This window comes from Equus przewalskii, chromosome 2, assembly GCF_037783145.1.
Source record: "Equus przewalskii isolate Varuska chromosome 2, EquPr2, whole genome shotgun sequence".
In the NCBI taxonomy this organism is placed as follows: Eukaryota; Metazoa; Chordata; class Mammalia; order Perissodactyla; family Equidae; genus Equus; species Equus przewalskii.
Window position 1 is genome coordinate 36,607,002 of NC_091832.1, and position 22,319 is coordinate 36,629,320.

Genomic DNA, 22,319 nt, shown 5'->3' on the forward strand with positions numbered 1-22,319 from the left:
ATGACAGAAGGAAAAATATTTATTTTTTTTAATCTTAGAAATATGGTCCCACAAAAAGGCCAACACTTTTTCAGTTCATCAGCCTGACCATTCAAGAAAAGTTCTTTCAATTAAGAGGTAAAGGATGTCAACAAAAGCAATTTTAGAGGTGTGCTCAGATAAAATTATTTCTCATAAACCAGTAATCCAGGCAACCTTGGACTTCCAGTTCACTCAGAGCTCCTTCTGTCTGTCATGTACAGTCCCTGAAGGAGAAAAGCAAGTAAGAGGTTGTCTGCAGACAAGGCACTTCAGAAACCACCAGGGAGAAAACCCAAGTCCACCAGGAACTGCATGGTGAGCCTGGGAACCCAGAGGGCTGCCAGCGGACAAGAAGGCTGGACCCCCAACCTCCATAAGCACAGCTTCACTCTCTCTCCTGCCCAAACACTGTTCCCCCTGGCTTCCAGCGCCTGCCTCGGCCCTGCGCTGCCCGCCTGGCCTGGAGGCAAGAAACCAGGCCTCCTGGCCGAGATGAACACTGCTGCCTGCAGCTCCGGCAGCTCCTGCGGCCGCCAGTGAGGAAGGCTTTCAGAGGCCCCCTCAGGGGCCTACTGCAGGAGCAGTCCCTTTTGCAAAGACAACAAGTTAGTGCAGATCAGCACATTAGCAAAGCAAATATTAAAAATTCTTTAAAAGCTGGTTAATACTCCCAATTTCCCTCCCGATTGTCTGTTCAAGCTGCAGCCTATAAACCTGCTCGAAATCAGGAAAGAATCCTTCCTCCGAAGGTGCCCTGACTGAAGTGACTGCAGCCCATGGGACAGCACGAAGCCCCCGCTTTCGGACGGTGATCACGTGACACCTGTGACCCCTGAGAAGGGCTGATCTGAGTCCAGGCAGCAAACGCAACCCCTTCTTTTCTTTGGGGGCTTGTGTTTAATGCGGGTCACTGTGATGGAAGAAGCAGTCTCAGTCTCTCTCACGTCAGGAGCACAGACAGCGACAGGGGTCCTGGAGCTTTGCTTCTCCTGGGTTTTGGTTGCACACCTGAATCCCAGGAAACAGTGTGACACGGTGCCAGTTTACTGCCTAATATGTCCAGTCTGTCAGGAGACTCAGGCAAGGCGGGAAGGGGAGAGTCATGCTCCAAACAGAGGCTGGCCAGGGAGTGCGGTGTCCTCCTTCGTTTGGCCCAGATGAGGCAGCGGCTCCTTTCCAGAAGTTGTATGAGGGAAGAGCTGGGCTCAGGTCAGAACTGGACCCAGCCTGCACCTGGCTGAGTCTGGCTGGAAGGCGACCTATAAAGGGAAGAAAGGGAGGGGGTGGCAGAGTTCAAATGTTTGAAAATACAAAGCAGATAAAATGCGGCTTTGCTCTGGGCTGAAACCGTTCCAAGAAGTTAGTCCTTGAACCTTCTGGAGCAGGGGTCAAATCTAGCCCTCCGCCTGTTTTTATAATCAAGTTTCACTGGTGCACAGCCACACCCATTCATTTCTCTACTGTCTGTGGCTGCTTTTGAACTACAAGAACAGAACTGAGTGGGTGGGACAGAGATCATATGGCCTGCAAAGTCTAAACTATTTGCTATTTGGTCCTTTACAGAAAATGTGTGCTGACTCCTGTCCCACAGCCTGCCCATATAAACAACGGTGCAATAGGTATTTAGCATCTTTTCACCCCGACCCCAACTAAAGGCTTGAAATTATATGGAGGCAGAGAAGGCAAGAGACCTTGCCTCAGAGGCCCCACGAGGATGGGACAAGGCTAGAACCCAGGTTAACCCTCAGCCCAGGGTTCTGGGGTAGCTGGGAGGAGTGGGGGGAGAGGGAGGTACTGGAGACAAGCCAAAGCACTTGGCGAGATGGGTTCAAGACCAGAAAAATTTTCACAAGGTGGTCCCGGGCCACCTAGCAGTAGTGAGCAGCAAAATGCCTTAACCGACAGAGAGTGCCACCCAAAGCAGGCATTCGGGCTCCATCCTCAGGCTAGCCTGAAAATGCCCAAATCAGAGCTCCTGCTCACTACGTCAGAAGGCAGGCACTTGGAGCAACCCCAGGTTTTTAAAGCAGCAGCCCTGGCCCTAGTCCCACCACAAAGAACGTGACCCTCCTCACCCTGTGGACTTGGTGAAGTCTCCCCAGATGTCGGCGGTGGCAGGAGTGGCAGGCTTAGGCTGCGGCCAGGACACGGTGGCACCTCCTATCGATGTCCCCGAGTCCAGCGGGGAGGGAGAGAAGAGGAGACAGAGGAGTCAGAGACCTCTCTTTTTGGCTGTCTCAGTGACCCTGCAATCAGTCTCGTGATGCCAAGTGGCTGACAAAGACACACACACAGATGTAATTTTGGGCAACAAAACACCAATAAGCTGCCATGTTTCTGGCATCTTCTCATGAGCTCTTGAAGGCTCCTGCAGAAAAAGCAGAAAGCCACATACAGGGTGGAGGGGAGGGGCGCCCATGAGGGCGAGTCACACGTCATCCATCACTCATACCTGAAGCTGACCTTGTTTTCAACTGTTTATGTTGGAAATCTGTTTAAAATGTACCATCTCCTGCCCTAGCTTCGTGAATGGAGAATGCTCAGCCAAAGTGCAAGGTCATCTTCACACAGAGCCTTTAGTTCAGTGTCTGGATCGACCAAACGAGAAAATGATGTGCCAGACATGCACCAAGCCCTGGGAGCCAAACTGGTTAGGGTTAGGGAGAACCTTCCAGAAGAGGTCCTACAGAAGCTACTATCTGTGCATGCCTCTCCAGCGATGTGGGTGGCACCATGGGCTGCAGTGCCTGCTTCTGTGTTTCGGCCCCTCCCCCAGGGCTGCCAACTGTCCTTTCTGAAGGCCCTACACCTGCCGCCCTCCACTTTCTCCTGAATGCGCTGTTTCCAATCTGTGCTGGGCTGGGAGACCAGAGAAACCAGGGCCTTCGACAGTTTAGTCTTACAGTTCACAACATGCTTAACAGACATTATCTCATTTGAACCTCACACAGTCCCTGGGGGAAGATGGGCCGGGACCAACTGTGTGACTTTATCCAGGTCACTTAAGCCTCGGTTTCCTTCTCTCTAAAATGGGGACAGTAACAGTAACTACTCCATTAGGACTGGTCTGAGGGTTAAATGAGTTAATATATGCAGAATGCTTAGAACAGGCCTAGCACACAGTGACGATGACAATATTAATAAAATAGGAGCTAACATTCAGTGAGCGCTTACAAAGTTCTAGGTACTGTTCCTAAGTGCTGTGCGTGGATTAGCTCATTTGATCCTCACAAGAAACCTGTATGTAGTATCATTACCACCCACATCCTACAGATGAGAAAACCGAGGCTCAGGGAAGTAGGCAATTTTCTGAATGTTGCACAACTGGAGAGCTAGAATGTGAACTCGGCTGGTCTGGTTTCGGAGCATACAGTAAGTGCTCAATGAATGTGAGCAACTCACGACTTCTCATCTGACATCATTTTGTTTGCAGACATGCTCACTGTCTGTCTCGCACATTAGAACAGAAGCCTGAGAACAGGATCTTGGTACTGTACTTGCAGTGTCCCCAGGGGCTAAAATGCTACCTGGTACATAGCAGGTACTTCCTATTAGTCGTTAAAAATGCACCAGCAGGGGCCGGCCCCTTGGCCAAGGGGTTGGGTTCGCTTGACGTTGGGGCAGGGGGTGCTTCAGCTCCACTTCAGCGGACTGGGGTTCGCTGGTTCAGATCCTGGGCGTGGACCTACACACTGCTCATCAAGCCATGCTGAGGCGGTGTCCCACATAGACGAACTAGAATGATTTACAACTAGGACATACAACTACGCACTGAGGCTTTGGGGAGAAAAAAAAAAAGAGGATGATTGGCAACAGATGTTAGCTCAGGGCCAATCTTCCTCACACACAAAAAAAGCACCAGCAACTGAGGGAAGGCTTAACACAGGGACTTCCAGATCTTTGTGAGCATGCAGATTCCTGCCCCTACCCCAAAGCAACACCTAGGCAGGTGGTCCTATGACCGCACTCTGGGAAACAATGCTCAAAGAGTAATTCCTGTGCAGGGCAGGGGCTTGCTGACTGCTTCTCCTGCCACTCTCCTGGGCTGGGGTGTTCCCCACAGGGCTGAGGGTTGAAGCCTGACCTCCAGATGGGGGAGCCGATGTCCAGCACCCTTAAAAGGCAGGCTCTTGCCTGAAGAACCTAGTGAGAGCTGTGAGGAGGAAGCGCACTAGTGACAATCTCCCAGCCTGGGGGAGGCCAGGAGCATCAAGCTGGGCCCAGCAGGCAGGATGGGGAGGTCGAGGCAGTGGGCTGGCATCCCAGCACTGTCAGAGGCTGGCTCTAGGAACTACCCTCTGGAATGCAGGAGTCTCCAAAAGGCAGTCCTTGCGCCCTGCAGCAAGCACCAGCACAGCTTGCGGGGGAGCTGCCTCAGTGAGCACCCCAATGGCCTCACTCAGGAGCCTGCTCCAAACTAAATCTCCAATTTCATTTCCCACCACTCACCTCGGCATACTTATGCTGCAGACAGCTCCCTACATACATCAGGTGCTGAGCCTTAGCCACGCTCTTCTCTCTGTCTGGGATGTCAAGTGTCCCCTGCCCCAATCTCCTCCCTTCAAGGCCCAGCTCAATGCCACCTCTTCCATGAAGCCTACCCAGATGACACCAGCTAGCAGTCAGTCTGGTCCCTGTACATTTGGTCTATGTGCCCATGAACCCCCCTCTCCTACTAGCTATGAGCTCCCCATGAGCAGACCGTGTCTCCATCACCCACTCACTCAATACCCACTGGGCAGCCTCTGAGAACCAAGACCCATATGCTGATGATTTCACAGCAAAAAACGACTTGCAGTCCCTGCCCATCAGGGGAGGACAGACGCCCTGAAGGGGTAAATGGTGGCTATCAGGGGAACAGAGGAACCCCTTACCCAGTGTGGCAGGATCAGCTTTGTGGTGCCCACCTTCCAGTTTGTCACATACAGGTACTAAACGAGGGATGAGCGTGAGTGAAGGAGGAAAGCCATGCGGCCCCAGCTGCCAGGTGGAAGAGGGAGCCGCAGGTGCAGGTTTAGCAGCAAGTACAGTTAGGCCCGAGCACTGACCTGAGCTGGAAGCAACTGCTGGCTGGACGAGGGACCCCCCCACAGAGAACTGCTCCCCAGGAGGGATCAGGGTGGAAGTTTTGCCCCCTGGGGGAGGGGGAAGCAGGCTCAGTCCTCCTGTGCTGGCAGGCCGGGCTCGGGGCGTCCCAGCTGCTCCTTCTTTCTTCTTCATGTTCTAAAGAGAGGAAAGGAATGGGAACCAGTCGGTTCTGCTGGAGTCCCACTGCCATCAGAAAACCCCACGAGGGGGGCCAAGGCGATCCCCGAGACCCCAGAAGTCTGTATAACAAAAAGATGGTTACGGGCCGTCCAGCACTTTCATCCTTATGAGTTGCAGTCAATGCATCGCTATTCTAAAACTATCGCAAAGACATTTAATTTCAAAACTCAGCACCTGACTTCATTAATCATCAGGGAAATGCAAATCAAAACCACACTGATATGCCAACACACACACACCAGAAAGGCTACAACACAGAATATTAAATACTGCCAAGCGTATAGAGCAACCAGAACAGCCACACACTGCTGGGGGAGTGTAAACTGGGAAAATTACTTTGAAAAATCGTTTGAAAGAATCCATAAAGCTGAACATATGAACTGAGGACCCTGCAACTGCGCTCCTAGATACAGACCCAAGAGAAATACAGACGTATGTGCACCAAAGACATGCACGTGACCGTTCACAGCAGCACGACCTGTAAGAGCCCCGAACTGGGAACTATGTCCACCACCAGTTAAATGGGTGAATAACGGGACATGTTCTCATGATGGAGCACGCCACCACAAGAATGAACACACTACATGCAACAACACAGATGCTCTCACAAATACTAAGTTAGTAAGAGAAAGAAGTCATACACAAAAGATTACCAAGCTTATGATTCAATTCATAAGTTAAAAACAACATCCGGGGTATTCAAAGTCAGGACAGTAGTTACTCAGGGGGGCAGTTCCTAGAAGGGAGCAGGAGAGGGCCTTCCAGAGGCTCATCATCTTCTGCTTCTGATCTGGGGTCTGGCCTGCCTAAATTTGGTTTTTAAAAATTCACTGAGTTCTGCATTTACAATTTGTGCACGTTTCTATATGCATACCATACTTCAATAAAACATTTAAAAAAACAAAAACCAAAACCTGAGCACCAAGTGTGACCCAGAAACCAGCACGGGTTACAAAGATGAAGACAATACGGTTCCCCACTCATAAGGAGAGCAGCAGCTTCATCAAATGAGTCAAAAGCCCTCGAAGACCTCAGTGTGAGTTCAGCTGTGCTGGGTACTTCTGGCTCCATGACCCTGGGCGAGTCCCTGAACTTCTCTAAGCCTCAATTTCCTCATTAATAAAAGGGGAGGATGCGTAATTCGTAAGAGAAAGTGCCTAAAAAAAAAAAAAAAAAAAAAAAAAAAAAAAAACACTACCTGGCACACAGCTGACGCTCATTAAATGTTAGTTTCCTCCAAGTAAAAGAAAGAATGGCAGCCCCACCAGTCCACTGGATAGGACCTGTATTTTCTCTTAAGGGCCAGCTGGCCAACTTCAAGGGTCCCAAATCATCACCAGCACGAAGCAGAAAAGAGGAGAAAGAGACAGTAAGTAAAGAGGAAGAGCATTATTTCAGGGTTATAAAATTTCTTCAAAAAACACTGCATTTGGTCCTTGGTTCCCCCAAATCACTCCAACTCCACCCCTGTAGCCAGGCCAAGGCAACATCTTAGCCCAGCCTTTTCCTGCTCTCGACAGGAGATAAGGGGGGAAAGCCAGATGCAGGGCAGCTCAGGACGAAGACACAGGGAGGCAGGACAACACCACCAGCAGAAGCTACCGAGACCCCCAGCACTCACCTCGACGCCCTCCTGCCCGGAGCTCCCCCAAGTCTTCCTTACTCAAGGCACGAGGCCAAGATGCAGCTTGGGATGAACAGACCACCCCTACTCTAAGATCCAGGACAGAAACGCCAGCTCCAGCAGCAAGTGACTGATGCTCCTTCTCATCTCAGAGGCTCTGCACATAGCGTTCCCTCTGCTTGAACCACTCTTTGACCCCTCTTCCCTTGTTTACCAGTCACCTCTTCCAGGGAGCCTTCTCTGGTTCCCTAACTCTGGGCTGCATGCCTTTCCTCTAGGAGCTCATGGCACTGAGGACATTCCTAAGTCGGAGCACCTCTCCTGCCATGTTGTGTTGTGATCACATCTTGACTCGCCTGTCTCAGCTTAACTGTGAGCTCTATGACAGCTGAGCCCTCTGGTTCACCCCCAGCATTGTACCTGGCACAGGGCAGTGCCCAATAAACATCTGCTGAACCGATAGAAGTGAACTGTGAGACAAGAGTGATGGGCGCTGGGCTAGGCTTGGTGTGGTGGCCACAAGTATCACCTGACCATGGCAACACAGCCAACCAAGGGGGGAACTCACGGCAATGTTGAGCTTGATGGTCTGGCCCTCCTTGAAGCCTAGGTCCAATTTGGGGCCTTGGTCTGGGTTCTGGGCCTGTTTTGCAAATTCACATTGCTGTTTCACCCACCTGGGGAGAGAACAGGAAGAAACAGGTGAGGAAGAGACCGGCTGCCCCCTTCACTCGCTCACTCAGACCTGCATCAGTCCACAGGAGGCTTTTATTGCAGCAGCGTGGGAGAAAGAGCCAGGCTTGGAGCTAGGCCTGAATTCAAACCCTGGCTCTGACACGTAAGCAGCTGCATGCACATCGGCTTCCTCATCAGCAAGACAGGATGACAATTCTCTGTCTTAAAGCCTGCCATCAGTGCTCGACGAGATCACCGATGCAGAGGGTCCCAACACCGGTCTTCAGAACACCTGGGAACCTAGCCCTCTCCTCCCAAGCACAAGGCATGAGAACTAAGACAAGGTCTTAGCACCTCCTAAGGGCTCACAAGGCAAAAGGTGAGACAGGCACACATCCAGGAGGCAGACAGCAACACAGAGATCCCCACCCTCCATACAACACCCATCCAGGAGCCACCCGGGGAGGGGCACCACATAAGGGAAAAGCCACAGAACCCCCCGCAAGCGGCTGCACGCTCCACACTTGCTCGGAGCCAGAGGTGGAGGCCTACGGACGGCAGGAGAGCAGTCTTTCCTGCCCTGCCTTTTAGCTTCAGAAAGGACCACCAGGGCATCTGGTGGGTGGCCTGGGAGTCCCAGCACACTTATTACATCACGGGGGAACAGGCCCAGAAAGGCCACAGGGGCCTGACAAGGATTCTGGCTGCTCAGGGGCCTGGTGAGGGAAGAGATGTGGCACCTCAAAGGCTGGGCCAGCTGACAAGGGTGACAGAGATGGCCTTGGGAAAGAGAGACAACTTCAAAGCAGAGGTGAGGATTGGCAGTGCACAGAGAAGGCAGCCTGCCTCAAAGGAAAAGTGAGTTTTCCTGAGGCTCTGCTGGCAGACAAACCACACGCAACCAGCTGGGTACCCCAACCCTGGAAATCAGCCTGTCCAGGGAGAGAAGGGAGGAGGCATTGAGTGCGTGCCTCCTGGAACCACTCACTTGAAATGGTCCTGCAATGCGACATTGAAGTCGAAGGCATCACCTCGGTCCCCGAAGCCAATTCCAATGAACGCCCGTCGCCCTGGCAGACAACACATGATCAGGCCACTTTGCCGAGGCAGAGGAAACCCTTCTCAAGAGGAGGAAGCACCAAGACCCACGCCTACCGTTTCCATCTTCAATGCGGATCACGAAGTACCTGCTGGAATCCGTCACGCTCTCCACGGCTGTGCCAGGAAACTGATCCACGGGGGCCTGAGCAAAGAGCTCCCCTGAAAGCAAAAGTTAGGGTGAGCCTTGAGCCCCTCCCACCCTGATCTTTCTATCACATCCTGGGGCCTTTTTCCTGCGAGGCAGATGGGCAAACCTTACTCTGAGATTCAAATCAAATCCATTCTGGCTGAAGGGAAGACACAGGAACATAACCAAGGAAAGTGAGAGGTGGCTTACAGGTCAGACCTAGCTCACAGTTCTAATACTTTTAATTTAACTGCCAAACATTTCAGAATCAAATTACACATAAAATAATCTAGATTTCTGGCTTCTCTTAAAATCAAAAGCTCTAGCAATGCGGGGCCTGAATTCGCACATGAGAACGATGGGCTGAACAGCCGTTCCATCTGCCTCACCCACTTTCATTAGCTGCCTGCACCCTGAGGGCCCTGAGCAGGTGAGCCCCGGTCCAGGTACATCACACCTTCTGAAAAGGCCTGGTACCCGGGGCAGGACTGCAGAGGAGCTGTGAACCCAGTGGAAAGGAGGAAGTTTTCTACCCAGAGAAAAAAATCTGAAGCAGGTTGATTTAATCTCAGAGACAAGACAAAAGAGGGACTGGTTTTAAAAGGAGCCCTTGGGAAATACATCCCACTGTCAGCCACAGATCCCTAGGGCACAGTGCAACAAACACATACTGTGAGCATTTATGACCGGCATCATCTGCATGTGTTCTGACTTCTGATGGCGCTTTAAGTATTTAACCAAATATTTTCTACGGGATCCTATGGTTCAGAGGTGACCGTGCAATCAAGGCTGAACTGAACAAAATCAGTGGCCCCAGAGCCTGGAGCTTCTCGTCAATTTCTCTGCCGCCCCCCTAGTTTGGTACCTGGGAATCTGGGACTTTCCCGGATGCCTTCAGCCCAGAGCAGCAGTTCTCAACCAGGGGTAATTTTGCTCTCCCTTCCCCCAAGGGACATCTGGCAACATCTGGAGACGTTTTTCGTTGTCACAACATGGGGGGTGCTACTGGTATCTAGTAGGCAGAGACTAGGGATGTTGCTAAATATCTTAAATTTGACTCGACAGCCCACAACATTCACCTGGCCCCAAATGTCACTAGTGCTAAGGCTGAGAAATCCTGACCTAGAATGACTGGAAAGCAAGAGACAAACATGACCCAGTGGGCATGACCCTGAGCCAGGGTCCTGCAGGCGAGGCTCAGCCCTGGGCAGTGGCTGCTACACTAGGCGGGCACCTTAAAGTCAGTTCTCAAGGCTCCCAGAGAATAGGTGTTGCCATTCCCCAAAGCGACACCACCTGGGACATCTCAGCCAATCTCACAGCCAAAGTTCTCCAGCCTAGTCGTGGCAGCTATCTCTTCAGACTCCTCCTCAGTCAATACTCACCCTGCCAACCCCACGCTCCAGAACAAATCAATGCCTTGGGTCACCTCACGGTTCACACAGCAACTGGATAAATATGTGTTCACTTCATATTTCCAAGAACCTTGTGAAGTAGGAGATAACGTGATCTCCATTTCAACAAAAAGGAGGCCAAGGCGCCAGGGGTCACATGGCTCATCCAAGGTCCCACAGCTCAGACACAAGCGACACAGCTCTGAGACCAGGCAGCCAGTTCTGCCTATGAATTTTTGCACTTTGTTCTGCCCCATAAAGGAAAACGTCTACGCATTAGAGAAAATAAACGACCGAAAGCTGAGGCACCTGACCGAGTGGGCACTGCGCCCCACCGCTGCTCTGGGGGCTGGGGCCGGGGCTATGCCAGGCGCTGTCGCCCTCCGCAGCTCACCCAGAGGCAGCGGTGACGCAGGACTTCCAGAGAGACTTCCCCAAAGGTGACATCTGCCAGCTGACCCCAACACAGCCCAGCCTGGCTTGTCCTCTCACCGCAGAAAGAGCTGAGTAGGACAGTTTCCAGCTCTTTCCGTTAGCGGGCGCGGTCAGTCTGGGGAGTCACCATTTAGTCGATAAACAGAATTCCTGAGTAGGAACTGGAGCTCAGCAGCAGGGGGCTGTGCATCTTCACCCAGCTGATCTTCAAGGCAAGCTCCAGGGCTCCCTACTCGGGACCAACCCGCAGGTCTGCTCTCCTTGGGCTCCAAAATTAGCATTTTCTTAAGGACCCCCAGAGGGAACAGCCGCTTGACAGGAAATACTCCCCTTGAGACCTGGGGACAGTGGTTTCCACAACTAAGATGGGGGAACGGAGGAGGCTGAAGGTGCCCAGACCCCTGGGCGGACTGGCCAGGCCCAGGCTGCCTCTCCCTTCACAGAGCAGGCGCACACAGGCCTCCCCTGCCTTTACCTGAGGTCCTGTCCTCCAGCTTGATGTAGGCCACCTGCCCTTTTGCAGTGATCCGCAGCCGGCCACTCCATGATGGCTGGTCTAGCTGCCACTCCGCAGCCCTAAGGGGACAAAAACCATTGAGCCTCGGCCAGAGGCTCCTGCCCCAGCACTCCAATGCCGGGGCGGGAACGCGCAGGCCCTGCGGGCTGCTGGCTCTAGACCAGGGGCTGGCAAACTCTCTCTGCGAAGGGCCACAGATCTCGGTCACAACCACTGTGCCGTTGGAGAGTGAGCGCTGTCACAGACAGCACGTGAGAGCTGGTGCTTTAAGTATCTCAACCAAATGGCTTCTACCGAGCGCGGCTGTGGTTCAGTGAAACTTCATGGACCCTGAAATCTGAGTTTCATATAATTTTCACATCATCAAATGTTCTCCTTTTAAATTTTCCCCATTCAAAAATGTGAAAACCATTCTTAGCTTGCGAGCCATACAAAAACACAGTGGGTTGTAGTTTGCCGGCTCCTGTTCTAGGCTATTGAGCCCTTGTCTGAAGGACTTCCAGTTTTCTTTCTGCAGAGGAAGCAGCTACTGGGGCCTGTTGTTTGTTTAAGATGCTGCTAGGCTGAGGTGGTCCGAGTGGCCATTTGGGACCACCGAGACCATTTTGGAGGAAAAGGACAGAGGGGAGCAGTAGTTCCAGTGAGGAAAGTGCGTGGGCGTTTAAGAAACATACTCTCAAAGGTATCCTAGGCAGAAAGAAACCCAGGAACCCATGGCCCTACAGCAATGCCCACTTTTGGCATTTTTGAAGCAATGACTTCACACTTTAGCTCTAAGCAGCAGCTCAGTAAAACCCCCAAACAGCAGGAATCCTGGGTGTTTCCAGGGGGCTTTTCTCGGAAGTCCCTAAGCACATGCCAGTTCTCAAGAACTCTGAGACAATGTAACTGTGGGCGCAAGCTGTTCTGAAGGCCACACAAATGCAGACACTCAACTCACAAGTCAGCCAACTCAGTTTCAGTTCCTCTTACTGGGGCAACAAGCCTTAGACTCAGGCTCAGCCGAGCTCTATGCCAACCAGCCGGCCCTGACACTTGGTAACCTCCCCCCTCTGGGGGACGCAACCCATTCTACTCAAGGGGGTCGGGGTAGACGACCATCCTTGGTTGGTGGCTTGGTTGGATGATAGAAAATAAACGTTTTTGTTATTGTTACTATTGTTGCTTTCATACTATCTTAAAATTATGTCACCGATGTAGTAGGTGTTCAATAAAATACTTGTTCAACAGAAAATCAGCTATAAGCCTGGGTCCACACAACTGGAAACTAACAAGAGGCCAGATATGTGGACACTCTGTCATTCTTGAGGTGCAGGCCAATCCTGTATTTCCAAATAACTAGCACGAATATCACCTTCAAGAGCCCTCCCCCCCAAACCGCACCCCCCCCCCCCCCCCCCCCGCCCAAGTGGCACGAAAGAGCCCTAGGCCAGGTTGTCTGGATCAGGTGTATCTTTTTCCTTTTATATCTCCGGTTCCCTTTCGATAGGGAATCCACACACATGGTAACAAAATGCAAACAGAACAAAAGCGCGGGCAGCGAAGGGAAGTCTCCTTCCGACCCCCGTCCCCCTCCCGAGGGAAGTTTCCTGTTCCCTTTCAGACACTCTAGACATTTACGAGCACATTTCGTCTCCTGTGAACATTTCACCAGAGAAACGCGGACGGACTCCCCCCACCGCCACAGGCAGGGACGAGCGGGGAAGCTCGTGCGAAGGGAGCTGGGCAGGGGGGCGGCCTTCAGCTGCGGCCATCAGCTTAAAGCTCCCCGGGACGGGTCCTTCTGGCCAGTTCCGGGCTCCCTTCCCTCCCCTCCGGGATTTCCGCGAATGATAGGGCCTCCCCCACCTTAAGGCTTTTCAAGGATCCCTTCAAAGCCATCAGCGCGGAAAGGAAAAGGTTTGTGACATGACCGGTCCCCACCACGTTTAGGGTACCGGGGAGCCCACTGGGTCCCCAAGCGCTAGACACGGCCTTAACGCCTTCCCTGTCGCCGGAAGACCCCTGCGTCGGACTCAGACGGCCAAAAGGCTGGGTCCCCCTCCCTGCTCTGGCCTCGAACTCAAGGCGCCGCAGCATCACCTCCCCCTCACCCCTCAACCGGCCGGGGCTGCCCTCGGCTCCCGCAGTGGGTGTGTCGGGGCTAGCTTGACCGGCGGTGGGGCGGTCACCTGTAGCCACGGTTGGTGGCCCGCGGCGGGATGCGGTAGACATGGACCTCCGGTTTGACACAGAGCACCGACTCGTACTCGCCCTCCTCCATCTCGACGCCGGGGCCCACCGGACTTCCGGCTCCTTGCCCGCCGGGGCCAGAAGCGCCGCGACTCTATGACCCGGGTCAGGCTAGAGCGGCGCCCCGGAGCCTCAGCACCCTCTCGCCCGCGCGCCCTCTGCTGGAGTCTATGCAGAAGTCAAAATAGAACGATGGACACCTGAAATTTATATAGTTATAAACCAATATTACCTCAATTAAAAAAATAAATAAAAGTATCTGTTCAAGAGAAAAAAAAAAAGACATGCGGCGAATGGACCCAGGAGCCAATCTGATGAGGACCAGGGTCCTCAGGAGACTTCCCCCTCCCACAAGGCCCCAGGAGGAAACTTCAAGGCCGACCCCAGCGTAATCAGAAACTGTTGTCTGCTTATGGCTCATCTCCATCACCGCAACGCTTAGACGTGGGGTCCAGCTGGCTGAGATTCCTGAGATTCAAAGCTGTAGCTACCTACGCAGCTCACCTGAAGCCTCTCTCTCGTCCAGGGTTTGTTTCCCTCTGCTGTTCCTGAATGTCTTCCCTTCTCCCGACTCTGTAAGACTCGACTGAGGCTTCTCCTCCTAGAGACATCCTTACCTGACCCGCCACACGAAGTAGGATGCCCCTACCCTGCCGCCCTCATCCTAACCCACCATGTGCCCAGGGCCCCCTGTGGCCTTGACTCAACAATGAGTTCTGTTCAAAGCAACAAAGTTTAGTAACATAAGTAACTAAAAATAATCCCAATCTTAACTTGGATTTCTCACAGAATGCTACAGGGGATACAATGTCTAACCACAATCAAATGCTTAAAATCTCTCCTCCTCCCCGACCTGACTCTCATTCACTCCGCGAATATTTGGTAAGTGCTTACGATGTGCCAGGTCCCTCGAGGGGCAAAGCGGATCCCAAACCTCTGATTCACTGAATGCTCCCAAACGTTCTCTGCCCTCCTTTGCCCTCTCCTGTCTCTCTCCTTTTATTCACTCTGTGTAAGCTCTTTGCTACAGGATTGATCTAACCTCCTAAATTAAAAAAAATTTATTGTGGTAAAATATACATAACATAAACTTTACCATTTTAAGTGTACAATTCAGTGAAATTAAGTACTTCACAATGTTGTATAACTATCGTCAGTATCTATTTCCAGAACTTTTCATCACCCCAAACAGAAACTCTGTACCCATTAGGCAATAACACCCCACTTGCCACTCCCCGAACCCCTGGTAACCTCTATTTTAGTTTCTATGCATGAGTTTTCCTATTCTCAATGCCTCATGTAAGTGGAATCATACAGTATTTCTCCTTTAGGACTGGCAAATTTCACTTAGTTTAATGTTTTCAAGTTTCATCCATGTGTCAGCATTTCATGCCTTTTAATGGCTGAATGATATTCCACTGTATGGATAGACCACATTTTGTTTATCCGTTCATCTGTTGATGGGCATTTGGGTTGTTTCCACCTTTTGGCTATTTGTGAATAATACTGCCATAAACAGTGGTGTACAAACACCTGTTCGAGTCCTTGTTTTCAAGTCTCTTGAGTACGTATCTCGAAGGGGACTTGCTGGACCACATGGTAATTCTATGTTTAGTTTTTTCAGGAATCACCAAACTGTTTTCCGCAGCAGCTGCACCATTTTACGTTCCCATCAACACTGAGCAAGGGTTCTGATTTTTCCACATCCTCGCCAACACTTATTTTCCACTTTCTTTGATAACAGTCATCGTGATGAGTGTGAAGTTAACCTCTGTTTATGTGAATTGATTTAACCTCTCATTTCAACTTTGCTCATTATCCTGATTCTCCACAACAAAGAAGAAATTGAGAAATCATCCAGAAAATGAGGTTTCTTCCTCTAAGTTCTTTGATCCTGTCTCTCATTTTCCTGAACTCCTGGGGAAGCAGATAGAACTCCCCTTACAAGGTGGAGGGGGAGAGAAGTTGCTAGGGGAGGGGGGGGCACACTCCCACACTGAGAATCTTAGCCGCTCACATTCTCATCATTCTGTTTATCTGCTCTCCCACTAGACTGTAAGCTTTCTGAACGCAGGACCCTGTCCCTGCCGCCTGTGGACCCCTGTATTCAGTGGCACAGGGCCTGGCGCAGAGTAAGTGCTCAGTGAATGAATTAGTGAGTGAATGGGTGTGTGTGTGTGTGTTCAGTTGGCTACATCCCAAAGCCAAGTGGCAATTTGGGGATAGGCCGCCATGTTTTCTCTTTCACATTCTGCACAACGCAGGGGAAAATAGGGTCTCCCAGGAGTAAAGAACCTCGACCCAATGAGTCAGAGAAACTTCCAGCTAGGAGAGCATCTAGGACCAGCTCTCAAGAGCTGAACTTTGGGGTAGTGGCCACCGTCAGCACCAACTTCCACCACTTCTGCTCTGGAAGCCAAGCAACGTGAAGGCAGCCCATGGTGACTGTTTTGGGCCTTGCCATGTGGCTGCCACGGATAGGAAAACTTCCTCTCATGACCTTTGAAGGGAATCATCACCCTGTGCTGGGGCAGCCGGGTCTTCTGATGTGTCCAGAGCACTTTCAGTTCAGTTCAGTCTCACAAAGACGGGCCTTGAGCACCTATTGTATGCCAGGTCCTGGGTGCTGGGGCCACAGAGATGAGGCCAACCCAGCTCCTGCCTTCATGGAGCTCACAGACCCAAGGAGACAGGAAAGAGTCATTTGCAATGCAGAGGGAAAAGTACTATGATGGAAGAAACTCATAGGGCCTGTTGGAGCGAAGAGAAGAAAGACCTCCCTCAGCCTAGGGGCAGTCAGGGAAGGCTCTCTGGAAGAGGTTACCTTGACACAATAATCCCTGTGATGTAGGCAGCGTGAGGATTGTCATCCTCACTGTGTGATGGAGGCCAATGAAACAGTGACCAGCCCAGGGAAACTACAGTGTCCTCTAGGCAGAAGAGGCCAGATAGTCCTTTACCTTATTCTCAAACTCCAACTACATGGCTGGACATTCCCAAAACGAGTTCCTGAACCTCTGCTGCTGGGAATAACTGGACCTGCTGTCAACAACCAGGTTAACTACGTTACTTACCAAACGAACTCAATTCAGCCCAACAGGCAGAGCATAAGCTCAGACAGAGCCCATCACATGTGTGAGGAGGCGATCAGAGGAGCAGAATCTTGCTGTGTTTCATCCAGCTGCTTTCTGGTAGGTCCAGGGCCAAGGTGGGGGGTCTGATGTGAGCAGCTTTCCCTGGTGGCCTCCAGAAGTATATAGTATAGGTCACTTGTTATCTTTCTTTGCTGTATTTTTCTGCCACTGTAGACATTGCTAAGAGAAATTCCCCCATTTCTCAGATGAGGAAACCTCTTCCCAAAGGGCACTCAAAACCAAAACAATCTTGAAAAAGAACAAAGTTGGAGGACTCACACTTCCCGATTTCAAAACTTACTGCACAGCTACAGTAATCAAGACAGTACAGTACTGGTATAATGATAGACTTATAGAAAAAGGGAGTAGAATTGGGAATCCAGAAATAAACCCTCACATTTACAGTCGGTTGACTTCCCATAAGCGTGCCAAGACAACTCGATAGAGAAAGAATAGTCTTTTCAACAACTGGTGCTGGCATGAGGTATCCACATGCAAAAGAATGAAGTTGGACCCCTACCTCACGCCATATACAAAAGCTAGTTCAAAATGGATCATAGACCTAAACATAAGAGCTAAAACTATACAACTTTTAGGAGAAAACATTGACATAAATCTTCATGATCTTGGATTTATGTTATAATAAAAAGAATCTGATGGATTCTTAGATATGACAGTAAAAGCACACACAACAAAAGAAAAATAAGTAAATAGGACTTTAGCATAAACACAAAACTTTGTGCTGCAAAGGACAAAAGTCCATGTAATGTGAGAAAAATTTGGCAAATTATATATCTGACCAGGGCTTGCATCTAGAATATATAAAGAACTCTCACCATTCAATAAAAAGACAAATAACCCAATTTATAAACAGGGAAAAGATCTGAATAGACATTTTTACAAAGAATATACGCAAATAGCCAATAAGCACATGAAAATTTCCTCAACATTAGCCATCGGGGAAATGCCAAAAGCACAGTAAGATACCACTTCATACCCACACTCACAGGGATGGCTAGACTAAAAAAAAGACAGTAACCAGTGTTGGGGAGGATGTAGAAAAATTGGAATGCTCATACACTGCTGGTAGGAATGTAAAATGATGCAGCCACTTCAGGAAAGAGTCTGGCAATTTTACTCAAGAGGCTAAACATAGAGTTATTACATGACTCAGCTATTCCAGCCCAAGGTATATACCCAAGGGAAATGAAACGCATGTTCACACAAAAATTTGTACATCAATGGTCATGGTGACATTGTTCATAGTAGCCAAAAAGTCGAACCCAAATGTCTATCAACTGATGAATGGATATACGAACTGTAATATGATCTTGTATCATGGAATAAAGGGCTGTACGAACAACAACATGGATGAAGCTTGAAGATACTCTGCTAAGTGAAAGAAGCCAGTCACCAAGGACTACATGTTGTATGATTCCATTTGTATGAAATGTCCAGAACAGGCAAATCTATAGAGACAGAAAGTAGATTAGCTGTTGCCTAGGGCTGGGGGTGGAAGGAGTAAGGTGATGGCTAAGGCGTGTGGGGTTTCTTTTTGGTCTGATGAAAATGTTCTAAAATTGAGGTGATGATTGCACAATTCTGTGAATATACTAAAAGCCTTTGAATGGTACACTTTATATGGGTGAGTTGTGTGGTATGTGAATTAAATCTCAATAAATCTGTGAACAAGAAGAGGACTAAACGGGGCTGGCCCAGTGGCTCGCACGTTCCACTTTGGCGGCCCGGGGTTCACCAGTTTGGGTCCCAGGTGTGGACCTGTGCAGCGTTTGTCAAGCCATGCTGTGGCAGGCGTCCCACATATAAAGTAGAGGAGGATGGGCACAGATGTTGGCTCAGGGCCAGTCTTCCTCAGGAAAAAGGAGGAGGATTGGCAGCGGATGTTAGCTTAGGGCTAATCTTCTCACCAACCCCCTCCCCCAAAAAAAAAGGACCAAGTGCTCTGAAAGGGGGACATAGTCCGTATTTGTGCCCCACCCCGCTCAGTTCTGTCCTCGGATTCCACGGCCTTCTGCTAGGGTTGGGGCTTCCCCTTCTTGTCCAGCTCTCCCAGAGTTTGTAAGCTCCAGATGGGGATGGAGAGGGGGCTGGGTCCCCTTTGGCCTCTGGCCTCCTAGAACTTCAGCTTGTGGAATATTGGGGCCTGAGGGTTCTGAGGTGGAGACAGTGGACAATGAGGGGCGGGTGTGAGGAGTCTGGGGGCAAGGGGAATTACCCCCAGATGGGCACCCCTGTGGCAGGAAGGCTCAGAGGAAGAGGCACGCTTAGGGAGCCCTGATGGGAGACGGCAGGGAGAAGAGAGGCCCTCCAAGGGAAGAGAGAGGGGCCTGGTCACAGCCCTGACATCTCTAGGTCCTCTGGGAGCCTGCAGCTGCGCCTGGGGTGAGGGGTCCCAGGGGAGCGGAGGTCTCATTTGCATTGTGGGGGTGCAGGCTTAACTGCAGAAAGCATGGGAGGGTGGGTAAGGTTGAGAGGAGTGGGGGGTGGATCTGAGTCAGCACTGTGAGGGGCCCCTCCTCGGTTCCCCTCGTAACCCATGAGAGCCATCAGAACACCCAGTGTGTCCCCAAGGCCTGACGTTGTGCCTAGCACGGGCCCGTGTCATTAAACGATTGTTGATTGCGTAGGTAAATGAGTGAACGGCTTAAGCTTCTTTGGAGGCAAGATAATATGGTGAGATAAGCAGCCTTGGGAGGCCACAGGCCTGGGTTCGAATCTAGTTTCTCCACAGACTAGCCTGTGGCATTGGACAGGACACTAGGCTATTCTGCGTCTCGGTTTCCTTATCTTTTTTTTTTTTTTTTTGAGGAAGATTAGCCCTGAGCTAACTACTGCCAATCCTCCTCTTTTTGCTGAGGAAGACTGGCCCTGAGCTAACATCCATGCCCGTCTTCCTCTACTTTCTGCGTGGGACACCTACCACAGCATGGCTTGCCAAGCGGTGCCATGTCCACACCTGGGATCTGAACTGGTGAACCCTGCCTGGGCCGCCAAAGTGGAACGTGCGCACTTAACTGCTGCGCCACTGGGCCGGCCCCTCTTTATCTTTAAAACAAGGCTGAACCCACTCACGTCACAGGGTGGCTAGGAGAATACGATTTGCAAACATGTCCAGCAAGTAGAAGGTTCCTCCGTGGGTGATGGCTGGCCTGCTATGATTTAAAGTGGAAGAAACACCATCAAGATCTTCAAGGGGTAGGATTTGCCCCTAGAAACTGGTTAATGGTGAAGAGGGGTCCACGACGTACCATAGAAATGGTGTTGATGTTGCTTCACAGGAATTCAGAGGCTGGAGAGAGGGCTGAGGCGGTTGGGAGCTTAGAGAAGAGGTGGGAGCTTGAAGGCTGGGGTAGGGAGGTGTCAGAGAGACAGAAGTAGGAGGCCAGCACCAAGGCTGGGGGTCTGTGGGGTTAGGACCGTAGGGGTGTGCCCAGACCAGAACAGAGCGTCTGCTTGGGGGATGGCGGTGTGGCCGAATCTGAGGCTGGATGGCAGAGGCAGAAGGAGCGACACTAAGAAAGGCCTTGGAAAGAGCAGTGTCCAGGGCAGGGTGGGGGTGCTTTGGCAAACTACATATTGCCACTGTAGACCTTAGGGTCCCCAGGACAGATGTTCCCAACTCCGGTTCCTTAGTCCCAAGAAGAGCTTGGCGTTTTCACGTATAGCAGCAGCAACCATGACATTCTTGGGCTCTCTTTAGAACGCGTGTTCGTCTATTCAAGGCTCTGAGAAAGTCTTGCAGGAAAGAGCTGGTTTCATTTTAACTCAGCACTTTCCAAACACCTTTGGCTTCATGACCGTTTTTTTGTGATTCACCTTGTGGGACCAATATTCTGGAGAACACCCGAGAGGAAATGCTGCCGTCGGGGAGAGTGCCCGGATTTTGTGATCCAACAGGCTGTGGTTTGATTCCTGGTCTATGACCTTGTTGGTATTGAACCCTGGGTGAGTCACTTTACTCCAGAGAGCTTCCTCTTCCTCAGGTCATTGTGAGAATTAGGAAACATATGTGGGTAAACTGCACGTGGCTGCTCTCTGGTTTTGCTGCACCCTCCTCCTGTGCCAGGCCTGGCCCTCTGTATTACAGGCTCCATGTGGGCTGCTGAAGAGGCGGTTAGGTAACGGGCTTGGTGGAACTGTCATTGAGTTTCTCCTGTGGGAGCTCAGTGGCTGATGCCCCTCACTTGGTACCCTTGCTGGCCCTGGCACAATGGACAACAGAAATGCCCAGGTGTACATGGAGAGTAGGATCAAGGCCCCAGGGGCCCGGCCAGGTCCTGGCCTGAGGACTGCCAGCAAGAGGGCTGGTGTTGAGCCCATCAGATCAGTGGTTAGCCAGGTAGGGACCTGCACCTCATATTCTGATCCCTCACTCCCAGCAGGCACCTTTCCCCTCCCCTGCCCAGGTTTTCTCTCCAACTGCTTTAATTAAGACTCAGTTACAAGTGACACAAAACCCATTTCCAACTGGATCAGGCAGGAATCAGAACACAACAGCTTGGGTAACTGACAAAGCTACCAGTAGACTTCAGGTATGGCTGCATCAAGGTGCTAAACAAGTTTCTCTTGGCTCTGCCTCTCTCTGTGCCATTCCCAGGCAGGCTTTCCTTGTAAGATGGCAGGAATTGCCCTGACCACTCCAGGCTTACATCTTCACATCTTATATCCTCTGGCATAGCATCCCCAACAGGAGAAGAAACTCTCTGGTATCACTGTCATTGGCCCAGATTGTGGTCGCATGCTCACCTTGAACCAGTCACTGTGGCAGGGCAGAGTGGCCCGGATCTCTTGGTACAATGGAGCCAGAGGTGGTACTCAGTTGGCTCCACTGAGCCCCATGGGCCGAATTGAGAAGGGAAGGTTCCCATAGAAAGAATGCTGGCTTCTGTTACCAGCAGAGATGCTGGGTGAGCAAAACAGGAATTGCCTGCTTACTCTACTTGGTGCCTTCCATGGCCTCCAGCTCCCTTATAACCTTTATTCCCTGGCAGCTGCCCGAGGCTTCCATCCATGACCCTCCCCAGCCCCCAGCCTGTATCCTAAGCTTTCATCACACCTCTCAGCCTCTTTCCATCAAATATTTTTTTTAAGCACCAAGTGGTGTGAACTGAAAAAGCACGGAGAAGGTCCTCCTCCCCATCTAGTTTCCCCAGAGCCAAAAATGTCACCATAAAAAGTCAACATTATAAATCCTGGCTCCCCTGGGGGCAGGGAGACAGCCTGGAGGGGGGTCTTGGAAGGAGGCTGGGGCAAACCTTCAGGGCTTCCTTCACTCACTCACTGATTTTTTCAGCGAGCATAGTCGTGGGGTCTCAGGCCTGGCACTCAACCAGCTGTGTGACCTGGGACATGTCGCTGCACCCCTTCGCACCTCATTGTTCCATGTGTGTCACGATGAGGACTAGCTGGGTTTCGTCCCTGGAGGCGCCGGGCACGGGCTCCGCCTCGGGGCAGGTGCCCTCAGTGTTGGCTGGCGGCGGAATCCTGCATTATAACGATCATCACCAATTGCGTGAGCCGGGTTGTCCAGAGTGTCCTGACTCAGACGAGGCTTGGAGCTGGCTCTGAGTCACGGCTCAAGGTCTCCCATCTAGGGAGTGACAGACCCAGATGGGCAACACAACCCAGTTCCAGAGCCTGAGCTCTGAAGTCGTGGAAATTGTGGAAGCCTCTCTCCGACCTTGTGAGGGTCTTGAAGTCCTCCAGGGTGCTCTGGCAAGCTGTCCTCAGTGAGACCCCCTGGCTCAGGCACCACTCCGGACGCCAGATT

At 51.2% G+C, this 22,319-nt stretch overlaps 2 protein-coding genes across 16 annotated transcripts in view; one reads left to right on the forward strand and one right to left on the reverse strand.

Annotated features, from left to right (window-relative positions):
* Window position 1: 1 nt before the first annotated feature.
* On the reverse strand, window positions 2–16,828 carry NECAP2 (NECAP endocytosis associated 2). 2 transcript variants are annotated; one of them, XM_070601789.1, is made up of 9 exons: window positions 13,899–16,828; window positions 13,334–13,594; window positions 11,121–11,221; window positions 8,744–8,848; window positions 8,577–8,658; window positions 7,482–7,590; window positions 5,070–5,244; window positions 2,097–2,181; window positions 2–1,280 (listed from the first exon to the last, which is right to left on the reverse strand). In XM_070601789.1, exons 2-9 carry the CDS (start codon window positions 13,423–13,425, stop codon window positions 1,232–1,234), a joined length of 798 nt encoding a protein of 265 aa, XP_070457890.1. In that variant the 5' UTR covers window positions 13,426–13,594; window positions 13,899–16,828; the 3' UTR covers window positions 2–1,231. The 2 variants fall into 2 exon arrangements, with proteins under 2 accessions (XP_070457890.1, XP_008521442.1); XM_008523220.2 differs by having other exon boundaries at window positions 13,334–13,562; window positions 13,899–14,112.
* SPATA21 (spermatogenesis associated 21) overlaps window positions 13,516–22,319 on the forward strand; it is a 56,168-nt gene continuing 47,364 nt past the window's right edge. For 4 of the 14 annotated variants that reach the window (XM_070601697.1, XM_070601756.1, XM_070601727.1 and 1 more), the window contains exon 1: window positions 18,709–18,931. Coding sequence is in view for 5 of the 14 variants with exons in the window: in XM_070601685.1 (XP_070457786.1) it covers window positions 16,277–16,585 (309 nt within the window). In the remaining 9 variants the exon portion in view is untranslated. Of the gene's footprint in view, window positions 14,277–16,229; window positions 16,586–18,703; window positions 18,932–19,628; window positions 19,745–20,249; window positions 20,495–20,955; window positions 21,082–22,319 lie in introns of those variants that run through there. The other 10 variants (XM_070601706.1, XM_070601733.1, XM_070601717.1 and 7 more) reach the window with 8 other exon arrangements.

Bases quoted from the DNA above. Each gene is read 5' to 3' on its own strand.
- NECAP2 (XM_070601789.1), bottom strand. From the start codon at position 13,425: ATGGAGGAGGGCGAGTACGAGTCGGTGCTCTGTGTCAAACCGGAGGTC. The intron at 5,245-7,481 runs GTGAGTTCCCCC...TCCTCTCTTTAG, and splicing joins CCATCAAGCTCAACATTGCC to AACATGAAGAAGAAAGAAGG. The intron at 2,182-5,069 runs GTCAGTGCTCGG...GGACATCGATAG, and splicing joins AGCAGTTGCTTCCAGCTCAG to GAGGTGCCACCGTGTCCTGG.